Below are 27286 nucleotides of genomic sequence, written 5' to 3' on the forward strand. Positions count from 1 at the left end.
GGGGGCTTGTAGCATCAATGTAAATGTTAAAAATATCTAGACTATTAACAACATTTTAAGTGATTTTCACACAAATACATTTTATAATTAAGATGTGTATGTTTGGGGTGGGGGAATTTATGGCATTTTTGTTATTTGCAGAAATGTATTTTTAGATTTTTCTAAGTTGGAAGAATTATTTATAGCTAGTTTCAAAGATAGTTACCTGGGTAATGATAGGTTAGTTTAAAAGACCTATAAATGGAATCATTAATCATACCTTTTTATGCATACTAACCTGCAGTCCTGGGAAATATCTGACGTCCCTAAAAGATACCGGTGAAACATCACAGAGGCAGAGTGGAGAGTATTTTTAGTAGGGAAACTTTAACATGTATCAGAAAGGAGCATATTGTGACTTAACATCGTCTCATTTAATCCTTATAATAACACTTTAAAGAGGCATCTACACTGGCAGACACGAGCAGTCAAGTCTCCTATGTGTCAGTATTTGGAGTCATGTCCATGTGACTTCAAAGCCCAGGCTTTTTCTGCTTCTTGCCCTGCTACCTCTTGGTATAGAATTGAAGTGAAAGAATAGAAAATATTTTCTTTTTTTATTTTTCAAACTCTATGCTTTCCTTTAGCACGTCACATGTGCAAATCATTCATCTATTCATTTATTCCTATTGATTTCCTCACTAACATCCATCCAGTCAGGCTTAGAAAGCAGCAGGTGGGTTGGTGACAGAGACCAGTGGGCTGAGTGTAACCGTGAAAGTCAGTAGGTGACAAGTGAACACGGAAGCAAACTTCTAGTACCCCTCCTTTCCTAAGCCTAGAAGCTTATGATGAGAAATGGGCTATGCCACAAGTGGTCCCAAATAGAAGATGCCCTTAGTAGGTTCCCATTCAAACTTTTCCTGGGAGCCAGAATTCTGCCTTTGCCTTTCATTATTTCACAGGGAAGTCTGTTACCAGTGAAAAGAGATATGCTCGGGGCACGATGTGTGTCTTAAACACGTTGTGTTTTAAATCTTGCTGATGAATTTGAAAAGCTCTGTAAGAAAATGTTAGGGTTGAGAGATTCAAAACTGGAGAAGGGGAGGAAGGCAGCACGGCGTGGAAGGACTAGGAGGGACCCTTGCCTTGTCTGCATGGTTTCGGTTTTTACGAGCAGAACATATTTACATTTTAATTATGAGACAAGATAAAAATGCTATGGTAAATTTAATATATAATAAGCTGGAATAACTAAGTATAGGAAGAAAAACTGGTTTAACCAGAAGAGTGCTCACAGAAAGCAAAAATTCCTCAATCTAAATATGCTAAAGTCATAGTTGATATTTATGAGCAGAAGAGCCTTATTCTATCTATCTATCTATCTATCTATCTATCTATCTATCTATCACTTGCTAAATGTGTAAATTAATATTCTCCTAAAAGAGACAAAGCCAGATATATAACAGACATCTAAGTTTTGCTTGTTAAAGTAAAACTTTGATGAAGAAAGGTCTTTAAAAATAATCAAACCCCTGCATTTTATAGGTGAAAACATGATTGGAGGGAAGTAAAGAGACTTAAGGAAGCCAGACTACCAGTTACTAGTAGAGCTTGTTAGAATACAAAGTTCCTGATTCACAGTCTAGTGCTTTTGTTTGAAAATTTTGTAGAACTCATGTGACATCTTAAAAGTAAATGAGTCTGGAAAGTTTCTAGCAGATATCTGAAATTAGTTATTAAAACTAGACATAACTGAATTCTTCTGATTTCCAAATTATATCCAAGTTACTGAGTTCTTGGTCTTCATTCAAAATGCATACATCTAATACAACTTTTTGAAATGGTTGAGTAAACATAGAGTTTGAAAATAATTAACATGGTATCATCGTCATTTAAAATATCTCCACTTTAGCTTGTTTTGTAGTAGCAGTAATTTAAGTGTTTGTGAATCTTTTAAGATCATCAAGTAATCAGACCTTTGAAGATTCCATTGTTAAATATCCTGCTTTGGCTAGGCAAGGTGACTTATATTTGTAATCCTAGCACTTTGGGAGGTTGAGGCAGGAGGATCACTTGAGCCCAAGAGTTTGAGAATCAGCTGGGCAACATAGCAAGACCCTGTCTCTACAAAAAATTTAAAACTTAACCAGGTGTGGTGGTGCATGCCTGTAGTTCTACCTACTCAGGAGGCTGAGATGGGAGGATCATTTGGGTCCAGGGGTTCGAGGTTACAGTGAACTATGATGGTACCGCTGCACTACAGCCTGAGTGACAGAGCAAGACTCTGTCTCTAAAAAATAAATAAAATAAAACATTCTGTCTCAGTGGCTTTCCAAATCATTGGAGACTTCCAGAATTCCTAAAATTTTGCCACAACACATCCCAGACTGCCTCTTATATCTAGGCGTGGCACAAATCTGATCTTTCATCAGTATGGATTTTTAATTTCATGTATATAGACATTGTCATCGTCATTGGACTCAAGTACCTTCCACTTTCTGCTTCCTCTGTCATTTTCTGCTTAAATATTACAATTTCATTTCCTCAGTTGTAAGTCATTAGAACAGTGGGATAGTGTTTGGTATAAAGCTATTTTGAGGTAAAATGTCTAAAAGATATATTTAATATCCTTAGAGCTAGCTTCATTTGCCCTTCTTTGTCAGTGTTTGGGAAAACGATTCCAGGAGTCCAGAAATTATGTCTGTCTCACTTGAATGAGAGGTGGCAGTTTCACATAAACAGCTCATATCCCCCTTGCTATGTTGCTGTGGTAACTATGATCCCTATGCATGGAAACTTATTTCAGATGTTGAAGACAGACACAATTAAGATGGTTTGTGTAATAAACCTAAATGGAAAAGAGTTAAGAAGTGTGACTATTGATTCTGCACTAGTAATTTTTAATTGCATGTGAGGAGTAGAGGGAAGTTGGCTGAAGGTTTTGAGGAAAGGGGTGGTGTCCTGAGGGTGAATGGTAAAATAATTTAGACGGTATTCAAACGACACTGACGAGTAGGAAGTGTTTTACCAGTGACTGGAAACATCATGTTATTTTTTGCTTTCAGATGCGAATTGGACTGCACTCTGGATCAGTTTTTGCTGGCGTCGTTGGAGTTAAAATGCCCCGTTACTGTCTTTTTGGAAACAATGTCACTCTGGCTAACAAATTTGAGTCCTGCAGTGTACCACGAAAAATCAATGTCAGCCCAACAACTTACAGGTAGTAATTATGTTAAACACCTAAAATCTCTTGTTTTTATTTATATACAATTGCCATTTGCCCCACTGATTTGATTCATTCTTCATAACTTTTTTCTTCCTTAGTCGTAAGGAAAAAAGAAACGTGATAACTTTTATCATCCTCACTTTAACTTTTTTACACTGCTTATTAGCCTCCTAAGAATGACTTGCCTGAGGTGTTTGTGGCCCAGCCATAAATCCATGACGGATATTACATAGTCTTCCATCATTCTTCTTTTAGAAGCACATATTAATACTGTTAGTATGTTGATAGGTGTTCTGACATCAACTAGTACACTGCAGTGCAGTTCTGGCAGTAACCACCCAGACTCAGCACAGTCATAACCACAAGTTACAGGGCACAGAACCCAACAAGCCTGCCCTTAATTCAGATGCCAGCCACCCTTCAGGACCTAAGTGTGCATTTAGACTGACTGAGCTACAATTTTGGGGGTTCCCATGAACCTCTCAAGTTAGATAATTAGCTAAAATGACTCACAATACTTAGGGAATTGCTATACTTACTATTACAGTTTTATTTCGAAGGATACAAATCAGAACCAACCAAATGAGGAAACAGATTGGGTAAGGTTTGGGAGGGTCCCAAATGCAGAGCTGCCATAGAATCAGAACTTATCTCCCTCCAGCCACATCAGTGGGTTCACAAGCCAGGAAGCTCCACCTGATTGAGCTTTGAGTTTGGTGTATGGAGTCTTATTGTTTTCATTATGTAAGCATGATTGGTTGAATCATTGGCCATGTGACTGAACTCAGTCACCACCCCCACTCTCCTCCCCAGAGGTTAGGCTAGCACAAAACCCCAACCTTCTATCCACAAGATTGATTTTTCTGGGGCCCTGCCCCCATTCTGAGTCATCTCATTAATATAAACTCAAAAGTGATCCAAGGGCCTCATGGAAAACAGATACTCCTATAACTCAAAAAATCCAAGAGTTTTAGAAGCTCCCTCCCTGCAATCAAGGACAACAGCCAGTCAAATTCCCTATCATACAGGGAAGAATTTACCAGAGGAAAACTAGCTGGTCATCGAGCACTTTTCAAAGATTGCAGTTTTATGGACTGGCAGCAAGTGTTAACATGGTCAGAGGAGCCACGTGTCATCTAGCATCAGAAGAACCTTTATTTTCACTGTCGCCTTGACAACATGTAGTATACAGCCTGAGTCAATAAAATCTACCATTTTGTTATCACTTATCCACCTTTAACCGGAAAATAAACCAATCCGTAGTAAGTAGAAATATATCTTTCATGTACATTTTGTCTCATTATATTGGAAACTCTTAAGTAACAAAAGAGTTTTTCAGATCTATACAGTAGCTAAATTATACTAAGCAAGTTAGCTTTCCTATTCTCAGAGATAACTCTTTAATAGCATCTTCTCCCTTCTTCTTCTGCATTTATTTATTTATTTATTTATTTATATTTTTTGAGGCTAAGTCTTGCTCTATGGCCCAGGTTGGAGTACAGCAGCTCAGTCTTGCCTCACTGCAAGCTCTGCCTCCCAGTTTCAAGTGATTCTCCTGCCTCAGCCTCCCAAGTAGGTGGGATTACAGGCGCCCGCCTCCACGTCTGGCTAATTTTTGTATTTTTAGTAGATACTGGGTTTTGCTGTGTTGTCCAGGCTGGTCTCGAACTCCTGACCTCAAGTGATCTGCCCACCTTGGCCTCCCAAAGTGTAGGATTACAGGCGTGAGCCAATGCACCTGGTCTTCTCCCTTCTTAAGGCACCAGCATCCTTTCCTTTCCAGCCCAGACTCTCAGTTGATAATCTTGCCTCATATTTCACCACCAGAATAGAAGTCAGACAGGAGCTTTGCCATCTTTGTGCTGTAGGTTCTCTCAGCAGAGCTACCCCAGTACCCATCTCCTCCTTCTTTGTTCCCATTACATTGGGCCAGCTCCCCTCCTGCCCCTGGTTGATACAGTTTTACTCTGAGTGCTATTTCCTCTCACCTTCTCAATAACTTTTCTGTGGAAATTAACTCTCTATGATCAATTTCTCTTTGATGAAATGATTATTCCCAACAGAATACAACCATTCTATTAAAGCTCTGAATTGAAAAATAAAAAATTCCTTGTTTCCAAGTCCGGCTTCTGCTACAATTTTACATTTCTGCTCTGTTTTGTAGAAAAACTGAAAGAAGTTGTCTATACTCACTATCTGTATTTTTTCCACCTCTTATTTTCTCTTCAACTCACTCCAGTCAGTGTTTACTCCACTCAAACGGTTCTTATCAAGGTCATCATTGTGCCCTGCTAAAATAAAATCACTGTGAGTTTTCTCTCCTTATCATCTCAGTAGCATTTGAATAGGCTGAGAACTCCCTCATTTAAACATTTCCTTCTTTAAATTTTTGGCACCACATTCACCTAGTTTTCTCACTACCCCATGTCTACACCTTCTCAGTGTCTTCTCTTGGTACTCCTTCCCTACCAAACCTTTGTTGCCGTGCCCAGAGCCTCTGTTCCTGTTATCTTCTGTATCTGAACTTTTATGACTCTATTTTAAAAAAAAAATCTTTAGCCCATCCTATGATTCTCTGCAGAGCTACAGACTCATATATCCTATTCCATATTTCCACTTGGATGACTAATTCACATATTAAAATGAACTGGACCGAATTAGAATGAGTGATTTCCCACACAGGCTGATGAAATCCACTTTCCACCCAGGCAAGCTTACCAATCACCTTAAAATGATATCACCATCCACCTAGTTACTCAGACCATCGACCTTACAGTGATCATTTCTTCTCCTCTCTTTAAAGAGACACTCCTTAACTATCATAACTATAGCAACAACCTTCTCCTCACATACCCTCTCATTATCCTATTTCATCTTCTCAGTTCACACCTGTATCTGAAATTGTCTTATGCAGTATTTATTTATGTTGATTGCCTGCCTCCCTTTGCAGAATGTTAGCTTCCTGTGGTACACATTCTATATTCCCAGCTCCTAGATCAGTGCGTGAAACACAGAAGGAAAGCAAGAAGTATTTACTGGTTAACCGTTGACTCCTGAATATGAAAACAACTCAGTATAACCTGAGAATTGGAAAAATCCCTGGGGTTCATTGTAATGGTAATTGGCCTATGGTCCTACTGGGTATAATAGGTAGGGATAAGAATCCATGCCCTGAGATAATATGATTCTACTCTCTCTGTAGGCATTAAGAGGAATCATCCTATTAAGTAGGAGTCAGTTGCCCATCCTTTCACTGACACCTGTGTTTCTCTTTCAATGTTAAGTGATGTGTTATGTGTATATGTGCATACTGAGGAATCCTACCTTAAAACAAAACTTCTACATATAAAAAGCATATTTTCCTTTTTCTTCTATATTGATTGTTTTTAACAGTATGAAACTAAACTTTTTAAATTCTTGCATTTTGTATCTCAAAGTCTGGTGGTCTTGAGTCATGTTAGGGGGCACTGATATTAGCTACTTATTTTTCTTCAAAATATAATTCAGGATCTCATGTATTTCAGCAGAGGACCACAACCTGTTGACATATATTTCTGACAACAGGACAATGCTCATGACTTAAATCTTAGATTCACTGTACTGGCAATGTTACTAGAAATGCACATATAGGTTTTTATAGCATAGATGGTGTTATCTTTTAAATAAATTTTTTATTACTGTGGTAACACATGCCCATTTCAGAAAATTTACAAAATTAGTAAATTATAAAGTAAGTAATAGGAATAAGTCATAATCTCATTACCCAGAGATAGTAACTATTAACATTTCTGTCTTTGTTTCAGTTACGTTTATATGCACATACATGAATGACATTGAAATTTTAATTTAATTTATATTGAACTTCAGCTCATTTGCTGAAGTCATTTCTACTTTTTATAGACAAATATGATATAGATTTTTTCCTTTTGTATTGATTTCAATAATAGTTTACTTTCTTTTTATTCTCATATATGAGATATTTATGCCTTGCCTAAGGGAAAGCAGTAGTTAATACTGTCTTATTTAGGCAAAATATAAATACTTAATGTTAAATACTTTTAACAACATTTTAAATTCCTTTCTTTCAGAGATACTTCACTTTTCTTCCATATGCTGGGAAAACTTAAAATAATATAAATAAATTTCAATTAAACATCCAATGCTTTGGGAAATTTAGTCAACAGTAGGGGCATAATTTTAGTTTTACTCAAACTATAGTACAAGAAGCGGCTGCTAAAGAAGGTGTACAAGCACAAAATGCAGTTTTCTTTGGAGAGCTTTATTGATGATACATTAAATTCTGGAATGATATTTCTTTAATAATAAAATAATCTGTTTAATATTGAATGTAGCTTCCATGATATATTTCTGAAATACAGGTAAATTTAGGACACAGAATACATACCTATACCAAAAAAAAACCTGTATCTTCAAATTTCCACTTCCAAATTCTAATCAGTGATTCAGAATGTAGCAGTGTAATGACAGTTATACACTCCTGTTTTTTAAACATTGTCAGGAATTTTACTTTAATTTTAGGGGATAATATTCGGCATTTTGTTTGCATTTTTGAAGTAAGGAAAACTAATAGAGACTAGTAGAGACTACATTAGATCAGTGAGTCAGTGGACCCAGGTCTACTACATTAGTTCAAGGTCAGTAGGTCAATGTTAGAGGATTATGTGGTGATCCAGGGATCATTAGAAACAAAAATGGCAAGTGGGGAGGATGCATGGATGCTGTCCAGTGTGTGGGGTAAACAGGCCTAGAATCTCTTATTTGTAGGACAAGTCTGAGCACATTGTGCTAGAGAAGCAAGAATTGACTTCTGTAAGAAGAAGGAACAAAGTGAATAAAGGAATATAGGAAAGATAACAGAGAATTGGAGCATTGATGCAGTAATTTGCGGAAAAATGGTGTCTGGTGAAGAAGGTGTAGAGAAAAATGTCCACCTATGAGGACATCTGGGCTGTTGCTGCCTTTTTTGGGTGTTGCTATCATCAAGCTTTCATCGAAATGGTTTGTTTTTCTAAATGGTTTTTCTTATATATTCTGATTTTTTAAAGAGACAATATGATGAACATTTCAAACTCCATAGCATTCTAATTATGTTTGTCTGTTAAGTGTCTTTAAAAAGCATAGAAGTTGTATTCAGAAGACATGCCTTAGAGTCCCACAAACAGCACTTACCAGACGTGCAATCTAGAGCAATGCCCTTAATAAATTCAAATGATGCACTTTAAAGCCACTTCTAAAGGCTGAATATATTTATATAATACATTTAAATAAGAGATTATAATTGTCATTACCGTATTTAGTAGGAAATGTTGAGTTGCTGTAGATAGAAAAAATAATAGATAAATTTTTTTAATCACCTATAGTTTTATACATTTTTATTTATTAGACTCTTATAGTTGCATACATTTTTATATTTAATTTTTAAACATATAAAAAAACAAAGCAAACAAGATGACACTCATGTAGCCAATACTAATATTTAAGTATCAACATTTTGCCATATTTCTTTCAGGTTTCTGTTTTATAAAAAAATAAAATAAAATGTAAAGTAAATAGATATTAATATAACAAAATATAAATAGAAACTCTTACATGGTCCCTGTCATACGCTCTGACACAATGGATCCTAAGTGCTTTATAGCTTGTAGGAGCTGAGAATATGTACTCTCTGCAGACAGTCTCCCAAATACAGATGCATGTTCAGCAGCTTCTCCACAACTCATCAATAAGATGTCACTTCTGCTTTCCAGGAAGGAAAATGGGTAGAGAGAGGCAGGAATATCACTTTCATTTACGTCCTGCCAGATAGAAAAATAAAGCCAGAGGAAAATAGATTCCCAGTGAACATATACATATCCTTTTAAGACTTGCCTTGAATCCACTCAGTATTATGTTTCTGAGATAGTTTCCTTGATCAAATGTAAATCTAGTCATAAATCTAGATTATTCATTTTAACTATTGCTAATGGAGTGGTTTGCTGGTAAACCAGCTTTGGAGGATGAGGTGGAGAATCCATGATTCCAGCATTTGCCAATTTCTGTGGTGTTACTATGTCCACTCTGGCAGGTTTCAGGCTATGGATGGCTTAACTGTCTTACAAAGTTCCTGAATTTTAACAATTGGCTCTCACAAGCCAGTATGAACCAGATCTAGCATGTTACTATATGTGCATGTGATATAATGTGTATTCTAGAGTACGAATGAGCCAGACTCTATCTTCTACCCATGGTCAATTAGAGTGTATCCAATTTTTCATTATTACAAAAAGTGATTCAATAGGTATCTTTATACATATGTCTTTAGATAATATAACTAAAAATGGTATTCCCAGACCATAGGCTATACCCAGTTTCAACTTTACCAAGCATTAATTAGCTGTTCAAAATGATTTTACCAATCTATGCTCCACCAGCAGTGTATGAAGCGTGCTATTCTCCAAGGTGATATTGTCAGACTTACTGTTACCAATATGATAGGTGTGGTGTGATTTCTAATTGATGCTTAGTCAGTTTTAAAAATTGATTTATTCAATTTTCACAACTGTCCTAAGGAATATGTACTATTATTATCCCCATTTTAAAGGCTGGATAATGGATATCTGTGCTGCTAGAGCTATCAGACTTTGAAGCTTATACTTTTAATACTAATTCTATACCTTTTCATTATATATTCTCAAATAATAGTCACTCAAAAATATTTATAAATTCATGACTAAGGCATCATTTTCATTAGTTTTATTGTTTAGCAGATTACATATTTATTGAGGTACCGATGAAAATTAAACTGTCATTCTTGAGACAGATTTCTATTCAGTTGGTTTCTTCAATACATAGACGTTGTCACAGTACCTATTTAATGTAGACATGACATTACAGACTAGTGAGTAGAAGACCATGGTCTGTTTGGGTAAATATAATAAATGCTTTTCTGTAGAATTTGGTTGAGAGCCCACAGCCATGCAACATTTTTCATCTATGGCCTGAATATTAGGTTAGAGAGAAGGCTTATTAAGTTCTTATTTGATGGAAAGCTAGGGAAGCAAATGGAAAGAGATGCCAATAGCTTAATCAGTAAGATTAGAATTTAAAATAGGTTTAGCATAATGAACAAGTAGTAAAATAGCAAACAATATAATTTGGTAAACAGATGAATTTCAGGAGAAAAAATATTGCTAATAACAATTAGTAAGTAGAGTGGTGATATGTACAATTAAATCTCATTTGAGTCCTACTAATCTAGAATTCATAAAAATTCTATTGAAACATTCAAAAGTTGTTCTCACATCATTTTTGTCATTGTAATTTTGGTTCAGTATTTCTTGCCCATGATTATGTTTTATGCCTACGATTAGCATAATATTTACAAAATTAATGAATTGATAAATGGACATCTTACCTCTTTCAACTCAGGAAATCTTAATACTGTTATGGTTATGTGTGAATACTTTGCTACTATTAAATCTTTGGATTATTTTTTCACTGCTGCAAATTGCACTGTTGTGTGGATATTATTTTTGCAAAAATATTTTATAATTTTTTCCAGTGTAAGTGAAATACATTAATTGACACAATTTTCTTGTTGTGAATTGATTCTTCATTGTACTTCTGTGAAGATGTCTGTTAATCTCGTTAGACTTTTTCTGTCACTCACACCTAAAATCACTGGTTTATTAATATTCTCAGTAACATTCAGTTAGTTATGTTGTGTTCTTTTTTTGAGTGGACAAACATTTATGTCAGTATTATATTTTAATATTTTCAGATTACTCAAAGACTGTCCTGGTTTCGTGTTTACCCCTCGATCAAGGGAGGAACTTCCACCAAACTTCCCTAGTGAAATCCCCGGAATCTGCCATTTTCTGGATGCTTACCAACAAGGAACAAACTCAAAACCATGCTTCCAAAAGAAAGATGTGGAAGATGGCAATGCCAATTTTTTAGGCAAAGCATCAGGAATAGATTAGCAACCTATATACCTATTTATAAGTCTTTGGGGTTTGACTCATTGAAGATGTGTAGAGCCTCTGAAAGCACTTTAGGGATTGTAGATGGCTAACAAGCAGTATTAAAATTTCAGGAGCCAAGTCACAATCTTTCTCCCGTTTAACATGACAAAATGTACTCACTTCAGTACTTCAGCTCTTCAAGAAAAAAAAAAAAACAACTTAAAAAGCTACTTTTGTGGGAGTATTTCTATTATATAACCAGCACTTACTACTTGTACTCAAAATTCAGCACCTTGTACATATATCAGATAATTGTAGTCAATTGTACAAACTGATGGAGTCACCTGCAATCTCATATCCTGGTGGAATGCCATGGTTATTAAAGTGTGTTTGTGATAGTGTTGTCGAAAAAAAGGTTTTTGAATAGAAATTACATTCTTTGATACCCTCAGTTCTTTCAAACTTTCAACTCTGCATTTTATTGCATTTTCTCATTTAACTGTTAGTATATGTTTGAATATAGGCTGACTTTTTTTCTCTATTGCACTTTCTTCTTTTTTTCTTTTTAGAAAATAAACAATTAGGGGTTAGATGCAATATGAATATAAAATAGTTCTGTAAATACCAAATATTACTTTTAGTTCTGGAAGTTAAAAATACTCTCCATAGTAACGTGTGTTATAATAATAAATATTTCTTTTGTTTGACTTTTTTTAAATTCTACAATGGTAAAAGCTATTTTAATCCATATTAGCAATTTAATTCCTATTAATTCATTTTACTATCATAATAGCAAAGTATTCAGAATAAAAGAGGTTATATCTTCTATTAAAATGCAGTAATACTATTCAAATCTAATGTAGCTGGAAGCAACATGGGAGTAAAGTAATCATCCAGGGGACCCACCATAAAGGACATTGGTAAAACATTTACACACGTAAACACACGTGCAGGCACACTTGGAACAATATGGACCTACTTCAGCAGACATCTTCTGTTGCCATGCTGAGCCATTTAAAGTTTTAAGAAGAAAATCTAAGTATGGAAGTAGAAAATAAGACTTGTTCTTTTGGTGGATATCTCATTTTTCTTGAGTATTTGTGCTGAACATTTTTGTGTATGTCTATGAACTAAGAATCAAGTTTTTGTCTCATTAAATATACATATATGAAGTGTTTTTATTCTACTTGAAATATTTTGATTTAAAAAAAACGACTGTTAGTATTGATGAAGCAAATGAGGCAGTGACTACATTATGGAAATGTCTATTTTTTCCGGAACTTCAACTTTTTCTTTTTGTTTTACATAAACATTTAAGCGGCTAGGAACTTTTATTTTTAATTAGGTCAGTTGAAGTTCTCTGGTGAACTAAAAAATCTACATTTTGGTGGGGGATAAAGATTTGATTTTAAAAACAGCTTGAATTTAAAGCAAGAAAAAGATGAACGTTATAGTTTTAAAATCAATATTAGCAGAGCCATAGATAGGCTGAGCTCTTATTTGGGGTTCTGAGAAATAACTCAGTTTAAAACTTCTTTAACTGCCTCCATTAGTACCCAGGCTAGCCCATGGTGACATCAGGGATATTCATTACTGATTGGCCTCTAGTATTCCAAGGGTACTACTATAGATATTACAATGATGCTGTTTACTAAGTGATAACCCAGTATCTTACAGGACTGACTTTGACTCAATAAACCACTCACCCTATTATTGGAAAGTGCCATAGGCCTTGAGAAAGTATAGTTACATCCTCACAAATATATGAAGTTAAGTCACTACTTACAAGGAAAAAAAAATGTAAATACATTTTTCTTTCTGGAACCGAACTCTTATTATGGGGAAATAATAGAAATAAAGAAAATGTAAAAGCATGAAATGGAATGTAGTCTTGATCAAACATTTCAGCAGACCTCAATTTGCTTACAATCTGTACTCAAAAAGTTTATAATTCAATCAGAATTCAAAAAGTATTTTGTGTGTTTGTGATGTATTAGCATATACACAAAACAAATGAGGGGAATGTATATAATCTTGGTGAAAAGTTGTATGGGAGTTTTTGTATGATTCCTGCAACTTTTCTATAAATGTGGCATTATATCTAAATAAAAAAATTACCAAAAAATATATTTTCACAGTGAAGTTAAATCATCTGTGATAGGTTCCCCAGACCAGCCTACAAAGGCCCATTAAATACAGAATAATTTGTGGATCTTAAAGAGGATGAACATACATTTCCATGACAGAGTCCATACGAAATTCACAATTTAGATGCTAAAAAATTTAAGGAATTTCTTTTTTTCTCTATCTTATCTGCTTTGAAGCATAGCGATTAGGGAGAAACTTTTCAGATCCAGACCACTGATGGTAGCCAGAGTAGAGACCCTGGAGCATAGATTCTTAAAATAAATAAGGGGCCCAAGTCAGAGCTTTGAGGTATTGAAGATGGAAAAATAGTGGACAAACAGCCTGTAATCAGGTTGGGGATTACGGGTACTGAGTTATGTTGCCATTTAACTATTCTAAAAAATAAGACTGGGTCTCAAGACTGCTTCCCTAACAGACTGTTTCTCCTGAAAATGCAGGGGCTGTTCTTTCTGTTCTGGTTATATAGTTTCCATTCATGGCTTCTTGTCCTGTTGTTTTTTGTGTCGAGTACACTATATAAATTAGCTCCTTGTACATATTTCTCAGGCAAGCACAGAGTTATACTGAACTTTTCTAAAGATGCTTTGCATCGAGAAGCAAAGGGAAATACAGAATTAAAATGTTTCTTTCCATTTTGCTTTGTTTTTCTATATCTATCTAGACTTTGTAGGAAAATGCAAAGCGTATATTTAAGAAAACCTAAATAAGAATAGATTCATTTACTAATTTTCATTTATTCATTCATGAAGAATTTATTGAATGCCTACTATGTGCCAGGAATATTGCTATATTTTTGAAATTTAAGGATAAAATATGGCCCAATCTATCAAGAAAGGAAAGTGAAAGACAAATGTAAGACATAATTACAACATTCTGTGGGAGCACAAAGTAGGGGACTCAGTTCTTAGAGAAGTCTTTTGGTCTTAGAGTTCATCAAGCAGAGAAAGGGAAGGACATGGTCCAGGAAAATAAATCAGCACACAAAGATATGGGGTCTTGAGGGTGCATAGTACATTCTGGACAGCCAGTTACCTGGGATGAGTTGGGAGGGAGGAGAATAAGGACAAAAGACCATCTGGGCAAAAATCACAAAGGGGTATGTGTGTCATGTAAAGGTGTGCCATGATAGTTATTCATATTGCTATTGTAATATTAATATACAGTAATTAACTACACATGACACAGCTTTACATGACCTTAAATAGTTATCAACATTACCATAATAGTAATATTAATAACTACAATAAGAGCCATTATTATTCACTTGAGGCACTTGTTCAAAATAGATTTTACAAAAGAAAAAAAAAAGAAGCAACATGAGTAAAATTAGATCCATTGGCTACTGACTCCCTCTCCAACAGTTTTAAAGCTACTAGATAAGCGAAGCATCAAGTCTTAAAGGAAGAGAATGGTATGATCAGATGTGTGTTTTCCAAAGACTATTAGAAACAGCATGGTTAAGGATAGGGTGGATATTTACTTGCACACGTGACTGAATGAACATCTGTTTATACATCAAGGGAAAATGATTCATTTTATATCCTGGATATTTTACCATAAGTATGAGCATAAAGCTGGGATGTCTGGCATTGGAATTTTATGTCACTCTCAAGGCTAATTAGTCTTTCAGATCCTTTGGTAGGGAGGAAAGAAGAGTTGCTTCAGCATTTTGACTAACCTTTCTTCCAAATTTCTTCTCCCTGATATTTCCAGCCACGCCAAGGCAAAGACTTCCCAGCTCTGTCCCAGGTTAGGTTAAAAGAAGGCATACGATGGAAGAGGGTGGTCTGTGGTAGGCCTAGCAAATGAAAGAGATGAATAAACAAGAGTGTCTAGTCTAACTAGTGCCTGAGGAACAGACATCAGTCCTCTGAGATTACCCAGCTGGAAAACTGCCCAGATGGAGCTTTACATGCAAAGCTCCAATGAAGTCTAGTGCTGTATAATGCTTTAAATCCACCATCAAGCCCTTGTTGATGCAAATGTTATTAGCCCAAAGCAGAATGGGTTAATGAATTACTGCAGTGGTTTTAGGTGCATGGGTTTGACCCACATAAATCATTTTAATAAGTAAAATTGAATCTTTGATACATATTTGTTGAGGAGCTTGTCAGATCACTACCTTTCACTGAACAGTAAAACATGGATCGTTTACTTCACCTCGTTTTGCACTTCAATGCAATTTCACTCTTTAGGTGGTTGTACTTGGACAGTTAAATGAAGACGGTCTTTAAGGGTGCAGGGATGGAGAACACAGCGTATATGAGAGGTGGGAGGGCAGAGACGCCTTGCGATTCCTGTGAGGAGGGACTTACCATCTCCTCCAAAACAAAAATTCAGTGCTGCAGAGACGGTAGCAAAGTGCAGTTCTCTTGTTAAAACACAGGCTAAAAGCAGTGACTGCTTAACTTATTAAGCAGAGAAAACCAAAATGTCATTTTCAACCAAAATTGAGTGTTAGAGTTTATGGTCTCTGTTATGATACCTTTCAAGACCTGGGAAATATTTGTATCCTTTAGTGAAAAGGGGAAGAATCAATTACTGAAAGCCATAAGCTTACAGTAACAGAGCCAATTAATCCTTTGTCATCTTTGTTGAGTTTAGTTTTCTTCTGTTCTTAGCATGTCAGCTAGTAGATCTTTGATGAACTGTTGCTCCTCTTTAAATGTTTCTCTTATTATATTGATGATGTGCACTCATTCAGTATTCTTATTTTAAGCTGCAGTAATCACTGTACATTTGATTGCCATCTGTACTTCCCTTGAAGCAGCTTTGCTTATTACAGCCACACCTGCATCTGTTTTGACTAGCCCATATAACCTACACATTTTTCATCCAAAGCTATCCCATTACTTTATTTATGTCCATTTATTTTCATATATAGTATCTGCCAAAATAGTAGCAAAAGTTTTATCAATGTGTACATTTCAATCAGAAAAACCTAAGCAAAAGGAAAAAAAGGTGATATTCTAAAAGCCACACTTATTTTATCACCAGTGCAGTTTTTTCCATCATCATAAACTTAGTTTTATGAAAATGTTAATATCTTGGATTTAAACATTGTGGTAGAAATCAGGACAAAATTTAAATGGAATATCCAGGACTTAATCTCAGATATTCTGGTAGAAGATATTTAGATAAGGTTGTGGCTGCCTGTAAAGTTTTTTAATTTTTTAAATTATATAATGTCAGAAAATTAAATCACAAATGAGCCTTCCAGATTGTGAGGAAAATTACTTGGCTGAAAATGACTTTGCATAATGCCCAAATCTTGAAGTATCTGCTCAGATGTTTGTTCCATCTGAAATGCTGCCAAATCCATCTGTATTGAGGAAAGAGCTATGAGGTAGTTTCAGAGAAAGTGAAAACAAAACAAAGCAAAACAAAAATGCTATTACAGAAGTTGGACAGCCCAATGTGTTAAGTATTATACACCTGGAACAAGAGCAGCAAAACTGAAGCTCTTTGGAAAGTTATGGCAACAGTGGTCTGGGAATTCTGGGCCTTTAGAAATAATCATTCCCAGTGATACAGGGGTGTGCAGCATCCAGACACTGCTTAATCACAGTGAGCTGCCGTCTTCCCTGAATAAGTTGTATCTTATAACATTGAAGTGAATGAAAATGTATTAGTATTTGAGAATTTATTATTCCTTCACCTCCTTGCACATGTAAATTAAAGATGTTTTGGAAAATATGAGAACTTGATGTTCACTGCCCTAGAGCACTATTCTCCAACCTTTTAGATTCCTGCAATCTGTTAATAAAATATTGTAGGACAACAACTCTATAGACTGATACACGCTGCTCTCAATCCATATACTACATATTAGGACAGCTTTTGTTTTCTAAATGAGCATGAATATAAATAGAAATTCTAGTATTTTCTTCACCTACCCCAGTGAATCATCTTTATATTTTACTTGGGAAACTGCTACAGTTGGCTAGTGGGTCTTCACTTTTATTGCTTTGAGAAATGGATAAAAGACATAGACTATCACCCCTCCAAAAATGTGCATATGGCCCCATACAAGACACATGTACTGCCAGAGCTTGGGGAACTCCCTAGAATCTACTCCTAGACCACCCTAGTGAAGTACCATAGACCATATTGTCTAGATGGGACAAAATAATAAATTTTGACTAAGAACTTACTGTTTAGAGAGAAAAAATAGTAAATAATGTTCAAAATTAGAAGACAATAAATAACTGACAAGTCTGTGATTTTTGGGTTAGATGAGACCACTTTTGATTTTTGAGGAATAAAAGGAGTTAGTTTTTTGGTCCTGATGTGTAAAATGATTCATGGGGTTTCACATACAGACAAGTAGTTTTCTTTTCAGCAAATATTTAACTTATCTGTCAATATATTTTTCACCAGTTTTTGGTAAATATGCATTGCTATAGGTATAACAAGTTTTTTTTGTTATGTTTAGTAACTAATTTCATTTTTTCTGTATATGTAAATATAGCTATTGGACCCTGCATTGAAAACCTTCTTAGTACTAACAACACTCCTTTTATTATTACCTTCATAGTTACTTTAAATGACATATTTATTTCGAGTTTTACTTCTGGCTGAGTTGCAAAGTCTATGAGAATGTTACCTCCTGTCTCAGAAGCTTGTTAGTTATTGTGCCACCTAAATATTGTAATAAAAGTGTTTAAATAAAAATCTTCTTAAAATTTAAAATGAGTTATGTTTAAAAAGAAAAATGAACTTTATATCAAGGAAAAACACCATTGTCCCAAGTTACACGAATATATTTGCTTTGATGTAGGTCTTGCTACTAAAGAGAGAGAAAACTTCCAACGTAACAGTGTGGAAAACCAGGATTAACAACTATTATGTCAGGCATTTTCTCTGTACAGGTCAATGTATTCAAATCCCTTTTCAAAAAGTTATTGTTAAATAGTGTACTAACATAATCAAAATACATTTATTTCTAAAGGTCCTATTTCCAACAAAACTCATATTATACATAAAATCACAATTGTTTTAAAACCTAAATTAAAAAAAAAAAAATTATTTCTATTTATAAAAAACAAAATTAAAAAGTCTCAGTTTTTCAAATCATATATAAAGTCAAACTTTGTAGAAAACACCAACTTTAGAAATAAAACTGTGCTTGGCTTATCCAAGTGTAGTGGCTTATAACAGAAACTGGGGGATAAATGTGTCTCCATTGCACTCTGTTGGGAGACAGTTTTCTATCGATCTCCTGAATGTTATAGACGGCAGGGGTACCTACTGCCTTTGTTTTATATTATCTTTTCAAAGATGTCTGTATAGCAAGCAGCCTTAGAAGACAGAGATAATGTCTCTCCCAAGAACAAAGAGCCACCAGGCTTACTGCCCATTATAAAAGATTTGTGTTCCTAAACTCAGGATGTATCTTCTGGCGTGCAACTCACTGTGTGCAGGTGTAGTTTATTTGTTTTCACATTGCTGTGTGTGACCCAGTGAACCAGTGCAAGATAACGCTGATACGCTTGGTCAGGTGCTATAGTTGTGTGAGTCAGTGAAGTTCTCTTTCTCTGACCCAGGAGTCTCACGTCTTCTGCCAGCATCCATGAAATTGTGGCAGTCTAGCTGTTTAACTTGCAGGTAGAGTAAAATCTCAGACCCTTCACAATTATTGACAGTTTGGAAATGAGGTTGGGATGCTGACAGAAACTTGGCTTCCTGGAAGAGAAAGAGTAAGGGTATTGTGAGCTGATTAATGGGATTGGAGGAAAAAGTTCATGGGAATCGATGGCAAATGTGGTAACCAAATTATAAATCAGCAGAGTGAGAAATGGTCCCCAATTTTATCACCTGCTATTGAGAATGAATTCAGAAAACATTGCATCTCAAGCATCAGAAAGTAGGTTCAAAAGCAGTGGCCTAAACAGTGGCTTGGTTGTTAACTCTCACTGGGTGAGCAGATTCTTCCTCCACTGGGTGTCAGCCTCAAGTCTACTCCTCAAGCCTCAAGTCAATGAGATAAATGATTGAGGTTAGACCTGTAGCCCTGGAAAATTCTTACAGGTCATAACATATAACCATCCTGGGTTAGAGGAAGGTTCTGACCTTCTTCAGACAAGAGTTACAGATATATCCATTTTAAAAACAAAAATTAGGCAAGTAATTATTTTAAATGGACAAAAAAAATTGTACATATTTTTGATAAACAACATGATCTGTTGATATATCCATACATTGTGGAAAGGCTAAGTCAAGCTAATTTACATATCCATTACCTCACACACTTTTTTTTTGGAGAGAACATTTAAAATATGCTCTTGTAGCAATTTTCCAATATGCAGTACATTGTTATTAACTATAGTCACCATATTGCACAATAGATCTCCTAAATTTATTTCTCCTAAGTGAAATTTTGTATCCTTTGACCAACACAGTGTACATTTACACTGACCACAAAGAAGAAAATATATGGCCCCTATGAGCAGAAACGTAGTAAGTTATTAGAACTTGGCTAGTTCATTTGAGAGATGAGGGCAATAGATGCATAACACTTGTTGAGGAAGAATGGCAACAGCTGGGAAGTCTTACGGCTGAGCCCTTCTTGCAGTCTTTCATGCCAACCTTGGATTCTTTCAGAGATGACAGTTAAAGGTCTCAGAGTGTTTTTCAGTAGGTCCTGGCTCCAATGGGAGTTTTGTCCCTTTTGGAGAGATTTCTCTGGAGCTGACAAACTTCCACAGGAAAGCATACATAAGGCATTGTTATGTTTTCAACTGTCCCCACAGAAGTCATATCCTCAAGTACCTTAGAGTGTGTCTTTATGTGGAATAGGGTCATGGCAAATATAATGAGGTAAGTTAAGATGAGGTCATACTAGAGCAGGGTGGGCCACTAATGCAATATACCTGGTGTCCTTATACAAAGGAGAAATGTGAACATAGAGACACACAGGAAAAACATCATGTAAAGATGAAGGCAGAGAGTCAATGTTATGTGGATATACCCAGAAACACTAAAGATGTTCAGCAAACCTTTAGATGCTAGGTGGGAGGCATGGAACACGTTCTTTCTCAACAGCCCCCAGAAGCAACCAATGATGGTGACACCTTGATCTTGGACTTGCAGCCTCCAGAACTAAGAAACAATAAATTTCTGTTATTTAAGTCACCCAGGCATTATGGTTCATTATCAAGGAAACCCTAACAAACGAATATAGGCGTTGACTAATCTTTGGGCTTTTAATGCCCCTGAATTGGGTATGCAACACTGATGAAAGCGACTCACTGGAGAATGAGAGACCGACATTGTAGGTAAATTGCTGAGGTCAGACCTGTAGCTTTGGAAAACTCCTATAGCACTTGCATTTAAATTGGACAAGAACTTAAGTATATTTTTTTGATAATGAGGCACCAAATGTCTCAGATTAAGGTGCATCCCTTTTTAAAAAAGTATCCCTGTGCCAGTCAATCCCATGTCAGGTGATGGGTAGAAATCCATGCCCACAGTCGGAATACAATGCTGCTATGGCTGCCTGGTCAAGGGACCCCCAAAGCTGAAACAGATGGTGTCAGTTATGAGGACTCTGCCACCTATTAGAGTGTTGGGCAGGTCGAATACACTGCAAGTTCATTTGGTTGAGCTGCCTCTGTGTGCTCATAACTAAAAGTAAGTGCTCCTCCCTTATTGGTGGAAAGCTACTCTCTACATCTTACACCTAACCCATCCCTCTCTCTCTACTCTGATCTCAGCTACTTTAAGGAGATAAATGATTAGAGGTGAGGTCAAGCTCTCCCTGCCTCCAAGTGGAATCAAAGGCCAAAAGCAACTGCCCAAGTATAGCCGGGGGCAGAGACTTTGGGGAGGGGAGGGAATCATAATTTTATGCCTCTGTTGTATACTGACACCCAGGGCCCTTGTCAGAATGGGACACGCAAACCTTCCATTAATAGAGTTTGGTCAGGAATTAGAGTAGGGAAAGGAGGCAAGTGTGACCTTGTGTTTGTGGTCTTTTTGGCCAATACAGTGTATTATTTTTTGTCATATCCATGTCTGAATATACATTAGAAATTGATGTGCTCATACTGCCTTATCCAGGAAGTGGTGGAAAATTCTCCTGATCAGTAACAGCAGTAAGTAGATAAATGCAAGCACCAAAGGCGCCCCACAACCCTCATGACCTTTCTGAGATACAAGTCTCCATGTCTGATAGTCTTGGTGATTGGAGCCTCTGATAAAGGGGGTCAGCCTTCACCCAGAAGTCTTTGTTGAGGTCTGGACTCATCACCTCCTTGACACAGCTGTTAAATCACTTTGATGTAAAGCCTTTTTGGCTTGCTACTATGCTCCTTCAAAACAAAATACCTGGCCCATGAAAGTCTTGAGACTCTCCAGCCTGATATTTTCATTTTGGGTGGGTTGATTCAGACTCAATGATTAATAAGATGGAGAGGGCCTGACAATCCCTACTTGGTAAGTGGAAATAGTATATTCAAGAATGCAGCTATCCCACTGCCAGCAGCACCTTGTCTTAACATAAAAAGTAGCTGCTATCACTCTGGGGAAACCTTTATTCATCACTTTGCCATTTACAGCAAAGCTGCTGGCTCAATGGGACCTTCAACTCAAGATTTTTCCTGTGTGTCCGTGCCTCTTTCCCTGATGGTTCAGCTAACCTGAAACCCAATTGTGTCCTATTTTTACTTATTCTTAGGTTATTGCTAATGTCCTAGCTGTTTGGTCTGCTATTTGGAATACTACATATTGGTAGATTGAAGGCACCCATTTTGGGGATCATGAACTCTGGAAACAAATTGCAATTGATTATGTCTGTATTATTCATGTAAATTACAATGGAAAGGACCTGTTCTGTAAGGACACTGGCTGGATCATGCTGCCCAAGTGGTAGTACAGCTTGAACAGCAGCCTGGACCTGTTTCAGTGTCTTTTCTTGTTCTAGGCCCCACTCAAAACTAGAAGCTTTTTGGGTTGCTGGATAAATGGGCTAGAGCAACATATCCCAATACGTTGTCTGCAGAATCCAAATAGACCCACTAGGCCTTGTACCTCTTTCTTGGTCGTAGAAGGGGCCAAATGCAATAATTTATCCTTCACCTTGGAAGGAATATCTTGACATGCTCCACTCCACTGGACCCCTAGAAAGCTTACTGAGATAGAAGGGCTCTGAATTTTAGACCAATTTATTTCCCACCCACTGATATACAAATGTCTTACCAATAAGTAGAGAGTAGTTGCTACTTTTGGCTCATTATGTTCAATCAATATAATGTCATCAAAGTAATGGACCAGTGTAACATTTTGTGGAAGGGAAAGCTGATCAAGCTTTCTGGAAACTAAATTATGACACACAGCTGGAGAGTTGATATACCCCTGAAGTGGGAGAGTGAAGGCGTATTGCTGTCCTTGCCAGCTGAAAACAAACTGCTTCTGGTGGGCCTTATAGGCAGGTATGGAGAAAAAAGGCATTTGTCAGATTAATAGCTGTATACCAGTTACCAGGAGATGTGTTAGTTTGCTCAAGCAATCAAACCACATCTGATACAGCAGCGGAATTGAAGTAATGGCCTAATTAAGCTTAAGATAATCCACTGTAATTCTACAAGAGCCGTCTGTCTTCTGCACAGGCCAAATAGGAGAGTTGAACAGGTATATGGTGAGAATCACCATCCACTGTATCTTTCTTCTTTATATTGGCACTAATTTTTCTAATCCCTCCAGGTATGTGGTATTACTTTTGGTTTAGTATTTTCCTAGGTAGAGGAAGTTCCAATGGCCTTTCTTACCAGGTCTTCATTCCATAGGTCAGGGAACCAATGTGGAGCTTCCTCCAGCTGTTAATTATGTATATGCCAATTATGCATTCTGGAACTGGGGAAATAACCACGGGATGGGTTCAGTGACGAAATGGACCCATTGTGATTTAAACCTGAGCTAAACTCCATCGAACACCTGACTTCCATTAGGACATACTCTAACTAAAGGACCACAGTGACCTTTCAAGGCTCTCAAATCAATATCAATATCTCCTTCCCCAGAAGGTCTGATGATTTCCTTTACCCCATTGCACAACTACCCTGGTAAAAGGCTGGAGGTTCCTTCGGGGAAGAATGAGAGAAACATTACCAGTGTATGTTTTTGGTGGTATACTAAGTACATCCTCAAGGGGGCCAAGCATTCCCTTCATTCAAGGGGCTCTGACTTCGTAAACTGGCTCAAATCTGGGAATTGATTGAGGCCCATGATTCTCTGTTTTTAAGATTCAAGTTAAACTTTTGTTTGCTTAACCTGAAAATTTTTGCTTACATATGTCAGGTAAGAATTTAGTAGGCTTCCTATCTATTTCATTTATAAGAACATCATGATTAAGTAACCAATGTTATATATATCTACATGAGTCACACTATTCTGATGGATGCTTTGACTCTGCTCTCTATTAAGGTTACCACATCTACTTTGCTTTTGGTGGTTGAGTTCTGCCACTTGGTCCCTGTCACTCCAGATTTTATTACCCTCATTGTCTGTAGGTTTCTTAATTCAGTGACTGCAGATCCCAAAATAAGGCCTGGCCTACAGAAAAGAGAAATTACGGAGCCCTTCAAGGATGCCAGTGCTCCTCTCACAAATTTATTTCTCACAGTACTGGCGAAAGGTATGTCTTCTGGACACCGCCAGTGTGAGTGAGTAGATCTTACACGACAAATCCATTCTAACATTTCAACCTCCCTAAGCCTTTGAATCCCTTCTTCTACATTAAACCAAGGAATGTCTGACATTTCCAGTTCACTCTCTGTGGGCCATCTTGTGGTCCATGATTCAGTCAACCAACCAAAGAAACTTTTAGAGCCCTTTCTAACTCCTTAAGCTGCGACACTAAATGCAGAATCTCTGCATAGCGAGCCCATGTCAATAAATTCAGCCTGATCCAACTGTACACTGATTCTACCATCATCCCACATGCTTCATATCCATTCTCACCATATTCCCTGGATTTTTGTCTGCATAAGTTAGAAAACAAAAGTGGTTCTTTTAGAGTGTGATGCACATCCTTATGGGTCATATGTTGTACCTAACATTCAGAGGCCTGCTAAAACTACAGTCTAGTTATAGGTCTAAAAGGAAAGAGGGATGGTTCGGATGGGCCCTGAGAAGAAACAGCATTGTCTTGCATAGCAATGCCTCAGAGAGACTATTACCATTTTGTCAGGTAATGCAGGGTTAATCCCTCAGATAAGGATGGAAAGCCCAATACAACTGGGGGTGAGGATGCCACTGTCATGGAGGGCTGGGAGGCCACTTTGCCAGGGGTTAGGGAATTAGTTCCACTGGGGCTGGGGAGGCCGCTTTCAGTGGGGGTTGGAAGACTTCTTCCACTGGCAAAGAAGACTCATCAGAATTTAGGGACTCAATGTCTCCAGCTTCATCAGGATCTTTGCTCACGTCTTTATCTTTAATTTACAGAATCCCATTCTTTCCAATTGATGCCCTCACTTTAGTGTAGGAATCCTGCAAAGCTGGAAAGTCAACTTCATTGTAATTTAGCCAGTTGCAGAATGAGGTTTTGTGTTTAATTTTTAGCAGTTTCAGTCCTGTGGCTACAGGAGATAAGCGTCTTTTTCAGGGTACCCATAGAAGCTATTTGATTATTTATACGGCTGGGAATTTGAATCCCTGAGCTCATTCTTTTTTGGTGCAACTTTTCCAATGACATTAGGACAAACCAGTCTATGTCGTTATATGCATTAGTTTTCCAGAAACTTTCAAAACTACCGTATACAAAGTCTCCCACCTCCTTACTTCTTATTAGTGGCTCACTGGAAGCATATAGTGCAGGTATTTTGCATATCTCTATTGCCAGATCATGCCACTAACTATCCCTGCACTCTTTACTACTGGAAATAGAGTCCAGTATCTTTAAATCTAATCAGATTAGAGAGCCAGTTCCATAAACCTTGGAATGAATTCAGAAAACTCATCCTTAATATGTTCCTTTAGAGGCAGTCTCAGTACCAAAATCTATATTAGAGTTTTCCAAAAATATATATTATTATGAGAAACTGGCTCAGGTAATTATGGAAGCTGAAAAGTCCCACAATCTGCTGTCTGCCAGCAAGCCAGAGTCCCAAGAAAGCTGGTGGTGTAATTCAATCCAAATCTGAAGAACTGAGACTGAGGGGAGTTTATCTAAATCCCAGTCCAAGGGCAGGAAACAATGAGATGAGATGGTGATATAGTTTGGCTCTGTGTCACTACCAAAATCTCACCTTGAATTGTAATAATCCCCGAATGTCAAGGGTAGGATCAGGTGAAGATAATTAAATCATGGGGGCAGATTACCTCACACTGTTCTCATGATAGTAAGTGAGTTCTCATGAGACCTAAGGGTTTTATATGGGGCTCTTCCCTCTTTGCTGAGCACTCATTCTCTCTCCTGCTGCCCTGTGAAGAGGTGCCTTCCGCCACAACTGTAAGTTTCCCAAGGCCTCCCTAGTCCTGTGGAACTGTGAGTCAATTAAACCTCTTTTCTTTATAAATTACCCAGTCTCAGGTATTTCTTCATAGCAACGTGAGAATGGACTAATACAGAGGGTCTAGCTCAGGCAACGAGGGAGAAAAAAAGACTGAATTCTTCTTTCCTCTGCCTTTTGTTCTATTCAGGCTTTCAAATGGATCAGGTGATCCCTACCAAGGCAGGGGAGGGCAATCACTCCACTGAGTCCATCAATTTGATGCTAATCTCATTCAGAAACACCCTCACAAACACACCCAGAAATAATATTTAATCTGGGCACCCTGATGCCAAGTCAAGTTGACACATAAAAGTAACCATCATATGAAGGATAAGAGATCTTCAAGTGTCTTCAAGGAAATCCCAGCAGTAGATCATGATACCTGCATGAGACTATGAGATGTTTCCAAAGGGAAGCCATCCTTGAACTCTAGAGAAGCTTCCTTGAGGAATAACTAATTAATCATTTATGCACAAAATGCAAGCTGTTATCCCTGTGATGGGAATCACACAGTTAAAAATTTTCCCTTTTAGCTGAAGGGATTAAATATACCACCTTGTCTGCCAAAGGCATTCAGCTAATACACAACTTGCTGGCCAGGGTCCTTATGAATGATAATAAAATCACCCTAGACTTTCCCCTTGCAGGCCAAGGTGGAGTCTGTGTAATTGCAAATACACCCTGCTGTATCTGCAATAATGCCTTTGGCTAAGTGGAAAGATCGCTAGAGAAACTTGAGGAAAAACATACCTGTTTTTCTAAGGTAAACTTGGTGGTTTAGGGATTAGTTCAGCTGGTTGAGTCCAGGACTGGATAAGATGGTGAGGCAGGGCATGACAGGTCAATTTTGCAGGTTGGCCTCATTCTACTGCTTGAAGTCCTGTTGATAGTAACTGCAGTTAAATGCTATATAAGCCAAATTGAACAGATTTAGGCCCAGCTCTCCTGATCAGATTAATCAGAGTGCTGATGGAGTGATGTATCCATGGGAAAATTCTCCAGAAGACAAGATGGTGTAGAAACTAGGGGAGAATATTGTTGGGAGGTGGTCTCTCATATTTATGCATGTCTTATGAGCAGAGGTTCTGAGTGTCTTTGTTCTGCACTAGCTTTCCTGGGGTGTTTGTACAGCAAATCGTCTTGGAAGATAGAGATAGTATTTCTTTCTGGAGCAAGGGGCAGGCACGCTTACTGTTCAGTATAAAAGATTAATGTTCCCTAAGTTCAGGGTTCCTCTCTTGTGATGTAGCCTACTGCATGGACAGGTGTTACCTGGACCTCTTTTCATCACCCTGTGGACTTGGGACTCAAGAAACTGGCTACTCTGGCTATTGCTGTTGCTGTGAGTAATACATTCTTTACTCACTGACCCAGAAATCTTACGGTTTTTGCCAGCATTACAAAATGCAGCAGGCTAACTTATTAACTTCCAAGTAGGATCAGGTTATCATGCTAACATTTTAAAATCATATGAT

At 37.1% G+C, this 27286-nt stretch overlaps 1 protein-coding gene across 18 annotated transcripts in view; it reads left to right on the top strand.

Moving 5' to 3' along the window:
- The window catches only part of GUCY1A1 (guanylate cyclase 1 soluble subunit alpha 1), a 70580-nt gene extending 52568 nt beyond the window's left edge, over positions 1–18012 (top strand). For 17 of the 18 annotated variants that reach the window (XM_034959310.4, XM_003822568.5, XM_008976150.5 and 14 more), the window contains 2 exons: positions 3048–3202; positions 10989–18012. In XM_034959310.4, coding sequence (XP_034815201.1) covers positions 3048–3202; positions 10989–11190 — 357 coding nt within the window. In that variant the 3' untranslated portion in view covers positions 11191–18012. Of the gene's footprint in view, positions 1–3047; positions 3207–10988 lie in introns of those variants that run through there. The other variant, XM_063603962.1, reaches the window with a different exon arrangement.
- The last annotated feature ends 9274 nt before the right edge of the window (positions 18013–27286 follow it).

Source organism: Pan paniscus, chromosome 3 (assembly GCF_029289425.2).
Source record: "Pan paniscus chromosome 3, NHGRI_mPanPan1-v2.0_pri, whole genome shotgun sequence".
Lineage (NCBI taxonomy): Eukaryota > Metazoa > Chordata > Mammalia > Primates > Hominidae > Pan > Pan paniscus.